This window comes from Crinia signifera, chromosome 9 (assembly GCF_055691185.1).
Source record: "Crinia signifera chromosome 9, ASM5569118v1, whole genome shotgun sequence".
Taxonomy (NCBI): Eukaryota; Metazoa; Chordata; class Amphibia; order Anura; family Myobatrachidae; genus Crinia; species Crinia signifera.
Genome location: NC_139225.1, coordinates 35,046,557 through 35,058,040, shown reverse-complemented (window position 1 = coordinate 35,058,040; position 11,484 = coordinate 35,046,557). Strand labels below are relative to the sequence as shown.

Sequence of the window (11,484 nt, the reverse complement as noted above, 5' to 3'; positions counted from 1 at the left end):
TTATATTTTATTGCCAGACTGGGATTTACACCCCAGCAGTTTATGTGAGGGAAAAGGGAATATAAACAAGGAGACCCGTGTACATGAATGGAAAGACAGGCTGTTAACGGGAACCACGCACGGCCCTCTTCCGCTGGAATTCCAGCTCGTCCACCATCCACACCGCCCCCCTCATATTCTCTACTCGCACAAAGCATTTGTGGAGGCTCAGGTTGTGTCGCACGGCATTCTGAGGGAGAGGAAAAATTACAGGAATTAGGTTAATGGGATTGAAATTCTCCACTGGCCTTGCGGTTGTTTTACGGCCCTGCTCTGGAAGATACATTACCTGCCTCACAGCCATGGCTTGTGCTCCACCAACAGAGGCCTTCTTGTCAGACATTAATAGTGACCTGTTTGTGCAGGATTTCAGTAACTGACCTCAGAAACTCCGCAATGCCACGTGCAATGGGACATACCGTACCGGACGGTCGCTGCTACTTATTTTACTCAGTACGTTCAGGGATTTCTGGTCTGTTTAAAATAATTGCCATCCTTACATTTGTGTACTGTGCTAATTCCAACAATGATCTTCTGCCTTGTCAGTGTGAATCTCTTGTCTAATGCTAAGTAAGGGTGGCCATCAACCATCGATGATTTGAAGTCTTCGAAGGTTTTCGACCGATGTAGAATAGCTTTGCCATCGATGGGGGAGAACCAGATGGTCACTGAATAGTGTTTTGTTTTTTCTTAGCTGAGGGGCCCGGGACATGGAGCATAGCTCCGCCCCTGACATCTGTAAAGCCCCGTCCCCATATTCTGATTGGCCCATGGGCCAGTCATTCAAATAAACGGGATGGCCATCAATAGTTAAAACCATCAATAGTCATACAGCACATAATATGCTACCATCGATGGTCATTTGCACTATCGCCATCGATAGCAATAGCGTCAATGGCCATCCCTAATGCTTCCTAAAATACTGTACACGTGGTATAAGCCAACCAGACTAGCACAACCCATTTTACAATTGCTGCCTTTAGGGATCATTATATTTAGGTGCAAATTGTATAATGGATGGTGTAATGGTAAGCATTACTACCTCATAGCGCTGAGGTCATGGGATCGATTCCCACCATGACACTAACTGTGTGGAGTTTGATCAAAAATCATACTTGCCTACCTGACCCTCTCCATGAGGGAGAAAATGCTCTGTTCCTGGACTTCCCTTGGTAATGTATGATTGCCATCACCTGTGGTGAGCTAGGTAATTGATAAGAAAGGCGTTTCACCACAGGTGATGGCAATCGTACATTACCAGGGAAGTCCAGGAACAGAGCATTTTCTACTTCATGGAGAGGATCAGGTAGACAAGCATGCTAAAAATATATTGGTAGGTTAATTGGCTCCCAACAAATTAACCTAGAATGAATGAATATAAATATATATATGTGTATATATAAGCTGTAAGTTCCACTGTGGCAGGGACTGATGTGATTGTTCAAATAGTCTCTGTAAATGGCTGCGGAATATATGTGTGCTATATAAGAAACTGCTAACTTGCAAAAATAAACTATTATTTATTTATTAACAACAATGCTAAATTCAGGAATAGAAGAGAAATCTAAATCAAGGGAATATTTAGGGTGAAATGTAATAGGGTGAGAGAATCAGAAAGTGAGAGATTTGGTAAGAAATCTCCATATTATTATTTTTTAAAGCGGCAATCATTTACGCTGCAATACCAGTTATATTGTTGCAGTGTAAATAATTGCCGCTTTAATAAAACACCTGGAGATTTCTTATCGAATCTCACACGTTCTGATTCTCTCACCTTATTACATTTCATCCTTAAGCTGTGTACACACGGAGCAATATGATCGCTGTTAATATACAGTGTATTGCTCAGTAATCCTATTACTCAGTGTTTTCCATTTTCATCAGCGACCAGAGATGGTCGCTGATGAAAATGTCACACTGCCGGGAGAAAAGGCAGGGAAGCTGCTGGTCGGAGGAGCAATGGTCGGAGAACAATATCTAGTTATAGATATTAGGCATACACACTAGAAGAGGAGCTGGTCGGAGAACAATATCTAGTTATAGATATTAGGCATACACACTAGAAGATCTTGCCATTAATATTATTCAGAAGCCCCTTTCTGACCCGCAGAACTTTTCATCTGTGCAGTCCCAGCTCCCCTCCTGGCTTCTGCAATGAAAAACGGACCATCACAAAATGTCCGCCCCCATAAGGCAGACCGTTTCAGAGAACAGTCTGCTATATGGGAGAGGACATTTTATGATGGTCCGTCTCCATAGCATCAGAACAAGCCAGGAGGGGAGCCGGGACCGCAGCGGAGGTGAGCCGGTACGAATAATTAAATGTGTGGGTCTGTGGCGGCGGCGGCGGCATTATAATAGCCCTGCACCCCACCGGTGCCCGCACTTACACAACGCCTCACCGCGACCGCTGGGGCTGCGGGGCTATTGTTACGCCACTGGCCTTAATGCAGATGACTACCTTGGTCCATTTTCCAGCGTTTGGGATCAAACAGTCAATTGTAACTTGTTCCCACAAATTTCCAGTTTTGCAGTCCAACCAGCCAGATTGAAAAGACAATCCTCTAGTGTGTATAGGCCTTCATCCTGCAAAATTCCAGACTTTGTCCAAGTGTATCTAGAATAATTGATGCTATTTTTAGGGCAAAGGGTGGTCACACCAATTATTTCTTTGATTTAGATCTCTCTTCTGTTCACTCACTTTGCGTTTTGTTAATTGATCAAAATAAACTTTTGACACTATTTTTAAAAGCATTTTTACTAAGCAACATTTGTTCCACACCTGCCTATTATGCACAGTACTTTATATTTACATAGATAGGTAATTTTGGAAATATATTACCTTCCAAGTGACTTTGTTGAGTCTAAAGAAAGCAAACATTTTGGTGAACCAGTGATATATTTCATTTAATGCCAGCTGTCTTTGTGGTGACTCCAGAATTGCCTGTAAAGCAAATAAAAAAAAAAACAGTTAAGATTTTTTTTAAATGTGTTGTCCCAGCCTCACCCTGCTTCTCAGACACAAAGGTCTCCTACCACTGTAGCCGCCAGCGCGACAACAGCAGCGCACAGCCCGGCCCCCGGGGCACCAGAGGCTCTACACCCAGCCGCAGGCTCGGTCCCCCGGCATGATGACCCCCATCGGCACCCGGAGGCGGCTCCTAGCAGCGACAAAGGAACATCAGGCCCCAGCCGCTGTCCCCCAGCATCAGCGCAGATACGGGAGCCCTCTATGCGGAGGAGGTATGATTAGACTATAGGGGGCAGCGGCATGGAAGTCAGCCCGGGGAGTGCTTAACTCCAGCCCCAGGCCTCACTGTCTCTCCCTAGGCCTCAGTGACTCTCTCCCCCACCACCGGTTCTCCTAGAGCAGGCATGTCCAACGTTGGCCCTCCAGATGATGTGAAACTACACATCCCCCAGCGTGCTTTGCAATAGTTTTAGCATTCTCTTATAGCAAAACTGTGGCAAAGCAGGCTGGGATGTGTAGTTTCACAACATTTGGAGGGCCAACGTTGGACATGCCTGTCCTAGAGGAAGTTGGCGTCGCAAATGACTGCCTGGGATCTGTGCACTCAGCCACATGTCACCTTATGTATAACCTCATGTCCCCTGTGTGATAACTGTAATGTCCCTGCTGTAACTGAGCTGTCTTTGCCCATAATGTACTGTCCCTGCTTATATCATTACCTACCTGGCGGCTGCAGCGACCAGTGGCGCCGCTGATGGCTTCCTAGGTGCTGTGCAGCTCGGCGGGTATAAGTTCCCTGTGTGATACTGTACTGTCCCTGCTTATAACATTACCTACCCGGCTGCTGCAGCGACCAGTGGCGCTGCCTAGGCGCTGAGCTGCTCAGCAGGCATGTGGTCCCTGTGTGATAACTGTACTGTCCCTGCTTATACCGTTACCTACCTGGCTGCTGCAGAGACCAGTGGTGCTACCTAGGTGCTGTGCAGCTCGGTAGGTATGTGTTTCCCACATGTAATGTCTCAATGTAATGTATGTAACGCCTTCACCCACCCCCCCCCCCCCCTCCTCTCCTCATCCATGCTGATGCTGCACTGTAAATCCACAAAAAATTCCTAGTGTGCGCAAGCGCACATGGCCAATAAAGTTGATACTATTCTATATATAAATGGCAACACTTGTAGATCACGTTAATAATGGCTATTGTTAAAAGATGATTTATTGAGTATTACCAATAAACATGCAGCTGTCTTACAACAAGTGATTCAAAGATTTTAGTACATTTAGGGCCTGATTCTAGTTACATCCTTCCCCCGTGTGTTCACACTGGGGATGGATGTTTTGTGTCTGCGCATTTATGCGCATGTGCAGATACTGGGTGCACCCACCAGTGCGAGTGGGGGCGCCCATGGGAACGCCCAGCATTTCATGGGTGTTCCCATGGAAATTAGTCAGTGATGCGGCAGCTGGGGGCACGCAGCTGACATCCCTGGATGTCAGCTGCCTGTCCTGTTGCCGTACAGCAGTGATTTTCAACCTTTTTAACTTGCGGCACACTAAATAAGATATTTAAATTGCCAAGGCACACCATGAGATTCCCACAGGGCAAAACACGTTGGCTCCCACAGGAAGAAAACAAACCTATTGGCCCCCATATAGAAAACAATCACACTAGTCCCCACAGGTAACAAAAATAAAGCACATTGGCCCTTTACATGAAGAGAAGAGACCAGTAAAGTTGAACTGGTAGTCGCTGTAAACTGGTTTGGGCATCTCTAGATCTGGGGCCACACTTGAGAACAGCTCAAGGCACACTAGTGTGCCACAGCACAGTGGAAAACACTGCCGTACAGGGAACACGCAAAGTGAAGGCACCTGAGAGTGGCTTAGTTTTGCATGTACGTTCCATTTGCATGTATGCCCAATATGTGCAAGCCGCGTTGCTAGGTTTGATGGGCTGCATTAGCGCCATCACCAGTGGCGTAACAATAGCCCCGCAGACCCCGGGGTCGTGGGGAGTTGCTGTGTAAGTGCGGGGGCTGGGGGTCTGCAGGGCTATTGTAACGCTGCCGCCACTGCACAGACGGGAGACGCTTTTGAAGCATCGGCAGCATACAGCAGTTCTGTGAAACGGTCTGCTGTATGGGGGCAGACATTTTGTGATGGACCATTTTCGAAGCATGAGGGGAGCCGGGACCGCACCGCAGAGTAGATCTGCAGGTCCCTGCTGAGCAGAGGCGTAAGGCGGCACGAGGGGGGCATGGGCGGACAGGGGGAGGGTTGCTAACTTTACTGGAGTGCTGCAAAATTTTTGGCAGGGGGGGCGGAAAAATTATAGTTACACCACTGGCCATCACAGATGTGGTCCCATCAAACCTGATGAAAATTCAGGGTTGCCTACCCTCCCGGAATGGCCGGCAGGGTCCCGGAAATCGGTCCCCCTCCCGACCCCCCGGAAAGGGGGGCAACCCTCCTGCATTGCTGTCCACCTCCTGCAAGCCGCCCCTCGGCGGGGGGGTCCGCGGGTTAAATGGCGCGACTGCGCCATTTGAGCCCCGCCGTGCAATGCCTGAATAACCGGCATTGCACGGCAGGGGGTGGTGCTAAAATTATGTGATCGCTCTAGACATGCCCCCAATAGAGCATTGCTTTCATGGCTCCGCCCCTGAACCACCCCTTTTGCCCCCCCATAGATGGCCCCACCCCCTACTTCACAGAGCTGGCTGTCCTCTCCCGGAGAGGGCAGCCTAAAAGTCGGCAACTATGTGAAAATGCTAGAGACACCATGTGGGATAATAAACGATCACTGTTCTGTCCTTCATTAACATCACACAATGTGTACCCAGGTTCCACGTCGGCCCGACGGGATGCCATATTCGCTGGGTACACATTACGTCAGTTTGTGACTCCTGCATCATTACTAGGTATGTATACTTACCCATCGGATTAGGGAAGCGTAGGTAAGTGGTGGTCTAACGTTGTTTGTCTTGTAATATTCTATGCAGTTTGTCCTGTCTGTGAAGAATCAAAAATCATTATTCCGTGTACTCATTCCACCATCCTAGAATTTAAGAGGTTTTACTCAAGAGATTCTAGATCTTCACACGAGGACATTTATATACTACAGTATTACTGCATATGAATTTAGTTTTGTACCTCCTTCAAGTACTGTATGTCTTTACAACTGCTCACCGTCATGTATTCAGAGTTTTCAGACGTTTGTCGACCTGGCCACACCCTAGCCCCACCCCGAGCAGGCATGTGCCCGCATGCGTATCCAGAGTAACGCCTAGTGTTTTCATGGGGATGCCCATAAAATGCTGGGCATCCCCTGCCCCAGCCTGGTCTCCGCCCCTTCAGTTTCCTTAGTGTGCGAACGCCTGGCACACAACAGGTCTGCACATGTGTATTTTTGCCGATACGCATGCACAGACCCGCACCGTCAGTCCCTAGACCAAATGCAAATATTACTGAGCCAACCTGAATCACCCCCTTTGATGCTGTAGGCAGCATCTTAAGGGTTGGGAAAGATCACTTCCAGTGTTCTAACCATGGGGGCAGATGTATTAAGCCTTAACAAGAGATAAATGCAAGGGTGATAAAGAGAGATAAACGTCCAGCCAATCACCTCCTATCTGCCATGTTACAGGCTGTGTTTGAAAAAAGTCAGTAAGGAGCTGATTGGCTGGACGTTTATCTCTCCTTATCACCCTTGCATTTATCTCTTGATAAGGCTTATTACACCTGCCCCCATAACAGAAACATTTGTAGAAGAGTAGGCTTTGGTAACCTGTGGAGTTACATATGCTATTCAAAAAGGGAGGGGGGAGAAAGGGGAGGTGAGAGTTATGTCCGCACTGGTCAGTGGTTTAAAGCCACTGTTGTCCTGGATAGGGGATAGTGTTGTCTGTCTGTAAGAAAACTGGTGATTATTCCTAAATTGAATATATTGGTCCTAGACAATCATCCAATTTTGAAATTTGATGTGTCTGTTTATTGGACCACCAGTGGTGCCCCCTGAGTATGAGCCGTATTAATGTAAACACAGATTCCAAGGGAGGAAAGAAGAGGAAAGATATACTCTTGGTGGGGGCACTCTTATCTTGTTGACAGGGTTTAAGCTTTTATTGCTGTGGTTAAAATATAGCTTTTATTATCATTATTTAAAAATTATGACCCATAATTGAATATTCCTACTCCTTGCAGCGCTACGCAAAATATTTCTTTGGTATGGGGTGTATGTCAGACTTAAATTGTCTGATAGCTGTGGAAAGAGAAATAATTTTCATGCATTTGATACTACAGTGATCCTCATATATCCCATAATTTTTCTACCACTGTGTTGGTAATGGTTTGGGAGAGATAATCATAGGTCACTTTATAAGGATCGCATGAAAATCAAAATAAAAATTGAAAAAAGTAAAAAAAGGGTTGACACAAAATGTCGACAAAAATTTATATATAGGAAACACAATGGATTCTCTTTCCTTGACAGGTATGACCTCAATCAAGCCGGCGGATGTTGGTATATAGCCTGGTCTCCCAGCCCTCCTACAGAAAAATAGCTAGTATGCTGTACGCTTAATATGCAGGTATGATCTGTTATAAGAGAGAGGAGAGGTCCGCTGGACGTATCCAGCGGTTACCTTGCTGCCGGAGATCGTTTGTTGGGAGCTGGGAGCCACGAGTAGCCGCCGTGCTGGTCCGTCCCCGTCTGTCAGCTGTGCGCCGGTCACGTGAGTGCACCACGTGATCGGCAATCATATGCTGAAGGCTCACACATACAGGGTCGCCATCAGGGGGGTGCTATGGGGACAACTGTCCCAGCCCGTGGAGTGTGCATAATCATTCCGTGGGTCTTGTGTGAGTTTCCTCCGGGTACTGCGTAATATACTGGTAGGTTAATTAACCCTAGTGTATGTATATGTGGAAGAGGCTATAGATTGTAAGCTCCACTGGGGCAGGGACTGATGCGAATAGCAAAATGCTCCCTGTAAAGCGCTGCAGAATATGCATGTGCTATATAACTGGTAATATATAAATACAGACCGTGAGTGGGGCATTTCGCTCCTTCTGGGTTTTATGCAGGAAGTGCCACAAAGTGCAAACTACTTGCCAACATGAATTTAATGTTCTTAATCAAAGCCTTCCTCCTCAGGAAATTCTATCCACAGGGAATGATTACAATATTTAATTCTCTCTTGATTGAAAGCTGTGTAGTAGAGAAGTGGTTGCCAAAAAATGTCTCACTCAAATGTTTTTCATTGCTTTCATTAGGTAATACGGTATATAATGAGAAGCTACAATCAGTAGGCTGAAAAGGGGCCTAACACCAGGGCCAGATCCACAATGATGTGGATGGGCCCATCGTCATGACCGTACGATAATGACTAGCTGGCCACAGTTTCAACTCAAAATCATATTGTAAGCCTTAAAATTACATTTCTATCTTCCTCACAATTTTTCTATGTTTAAGTATCTAGGAAGACTGACTGATAGTAAAGTGGATTTACTTATACTATATCCAAACCCCTAACAACACCCTAATCCAACCGCAACACCTAACCCAAAAAACATACCTGCCAACATGACCCTCTTCCAGGAGGCAATCAGGGCCGGCGACAGGGGGGGTCAAGGGGGACAAGTGTGACGGGTCCCAGCAATCTGAAGGGCCCCAGAGCTTCCATGCCCCGGCATGACCACTGCCTGTACTAGCTGGCCTGTCAGTGACCCTTGCGGCCCAGCCATCTACTGTGCACCATCTGTGTGTGGCTGAGTGTGACTTACTCACTGTGTGCCACTGCCATCTACTGTGTGTGCACCCTATCACTTGGCGCTCAGAGCTATCTATTCTGTGTGTGCATATGGCCTGGGGCCGCAGACGCACAGCCGTGAAGTCCGCACCTGAATGCAGGATCTGGAGCAGTGAAAGGTTCAATGAGGCTCATGCAGAAGAGGGTTGTATGGATTTGGGATTAGGTGGGGGGCCCCAGAAATATCATTGTACAGGGCCCCAAGATTTCTGTTGCCGGCCCTGGAGGCAATCATACATTAAGACGGAAGTCTAGGAGCAGAGCCTTGCGGTCATCCTGGAATGGGTCATGTTGGGAGGTATGTAAAAGGTGGTACACACGGAGAGATTTTTGCTAGTGAGCGACTTTGACTAAGTGATTTGACTAAATGCGCCAGCGATGTTGACTAAGTGATTTTATGGGTTGGGATCGTTTGGTCGAATGCATTATGGTCGAATGTCATTACATCGAATCCATTAGGTCGAATTGCTAAAAGGTCGACATGACTCTAGGTCGACATGGGAAAAGGTCGAAATGATTCTAGGTCGAAAGGTCATTAGTTCGACAGGTCATTAGGTCGACAAGGTCATTAGTTCGACATTGTCTAGGTCGACATTCACAAAGTCGACATGGGGTTTTTCACTGTTTTTTTACCTGAATGTCAACACAGTCGACATGGACACAGTTTAAAGTGCACTGCATCCCCTCGCATCGCTCGCTGCGCTCGCGATGCGTCGGGCACGGTGCCTCGCTACGCTCGGCACACTATTTTATTCTCCCACCACGCCCTAGTGGATGGTAGGGCATGAAATACCGCCTGTCAGCACATGTCGGCTCAAAAAATAGTGAAAAACCCCATGTCGACTTTGTGAATGTCGACCTAGACAATGTCGAACTAATGACCTTGTCGACCTAATGACCTGTCGAACTAATGACCTTTCGACCTAGAATCATTTCGACCTTTTCCCATGTCGACCTAGAATCATGTCGACCTTTTAGCAATTCGACCTAATGGATTCGATGTAATGACATTCGACCATAATGCATTCGACCAAATGACCGCATCCCGATTTTATCTATGGGCCATTTTGACTATACTAGAATTAACATACTGGGTTGGTATTCATTGCAGATTGCCTAGTGAACCCTAAGCAGTGAATACAAGCGATTTTGACTAGACAGCCAGCGATCTAGTTACAATATCCTTGCCTGGCAACTTTTTATTACTCTACAGCAGGACAGTCCCGCTATTGGGACACTGTCCCACAGATTGGGAGATAAAAGACAAGAAGAACATGTGAGCAGCGCTGCTCTGCAAAGCAGCCAGTGATCACTGAGTAGATGCTGTACGCAAGGAGTGCAAGAAGTTGAACTGGGGAGGGGTAGTGCTGGACATGTGCTCAATTATTATATTGGAAGTCATGCCGCTAGGCCCCGCTCTTCACTTGAAGTCCTACCTGATTCCCCATATACTAGTAACCCCAACCTTAAAGGGCAGACTACATCGGCCGTATAGGGCCAAATTCGAACCTGATCACAGGACAAATTTGTTCTTAAAATGGACAAAGCCATGCTGCATGCAGGTGAGACAGATGTAACAGGTGCATTTGGGGGAGTTATTTTGTTTCTGTGCAGCGTATATATTGGCTGCTTTATTTTTACACTGCAGTTTAAACACCCCATCCAAATCTCACTTTCTGCACATGTTACATCTGCCCCACCTGTAGTGCAGCATGGTGTTGCCCAATTTGAGAACACATTTGTCCTGCGATCAGGTCTGAATTAGGCCCATAGTTCTTATCTGCCATCAAATTCTACATTTCTATGTATGACAATGACATTAAATACAACCAGCGCTTCATGAGTAATTCAACAACGTTTTAAACATTGTTTCTCTCAAGCAGCATAAAGCCCCATACAAAGGAGAAGATCCCTGCCACCGCCGATATGAAAGGGGGGGCAGGCATGGAGGAGGCCAAAGGTGGGGCGGAGGGAGCGAGCGATGGTCATGATGCAGCTGCAGCATGACCGTTGTCAACAAGGTCTTCCTCGTCCGAACACGTTTGAACGATCGATGGGGTTGTTGTCGTTAACGATGTACAGTGTACACACTAGGAGATATTGGTCACAATATTGCACAGAAAATCTATTTCTGAGCAATATTGTGACCAATATCGGCTAGTGTGTATTGGCCTTTAGAGACATGGAGACATGGGCAATGTTTTATTGCATTAGGTGAAACGCGTGAAGTTTTGCTAATGCTAAGTCCGCCTCTCTTTACCACTTTCTCCTCCTGAATGGAACAATGTAAACACTTCCTGAATTGGTTATTGCTCTATCAGTAAATGACTGCAGGACTGAAACCATTCACTGATTTCCCTTCGAATGAACAAAAGAGGACACAGGAGCTTTTATGTAGCAAAATGATTATTTAAAGCAATGTTCTATACTATATATATAAGATTTTCCGAACTAATACATTGCTATGATAAGGATGTCTTGTCAATTATGTCCACGACAATGGTTATATCTAATGCATCCTGAGTCTACTTCCCAATTACTGGCAAAACAAAGGAACAATGATCTAACTGTAGATAACAAACGTTTGGCTCGTCTATCTCTGTTTGATAATTGGCTGTCTTTATAATACCGAGATAGATTTGCTTCTTATCCAAAAGGCTTGTG

The 11,484-nt window shown here is 46.3% G+C and overlaps 1 protein-coding gene across 6 annotated transcripts in view; it reads right to left on the bottom strand.

Annotated features, from left to right (window-relative positions):
- The window catches only part of FOXP3 (forkhead box P3), a 119,890-nt gene continuing 108,406 nt past the window's right edge, over positions 1 to 11,484 (bottom strand). For all 6 annotated transcript variants that reach the window (XM_083158799.1, XM_083158801.1, XM_083158804.1 and 3 more), the window contains 3 exons: positions 5,946 to 6,022; positions 2,882 to 2,983; positions 1 to 229 (listed from right to left, as the gene is read on the bottom strand). In XM_083158799.1, the coding sequence (XP_083014925.1) occupies positions 104 to 229; positions 2,882 to 2,983; positions 5,946 to 6,022 (305 nt within the window). In that variant the 3' untranslated portion in view covers positions 1 to 103. The remainder of the gene's footprint in view (positions 230 to 2,881; positions 2,984 to 5,945; positions 6,023 to 11,484) is intronic.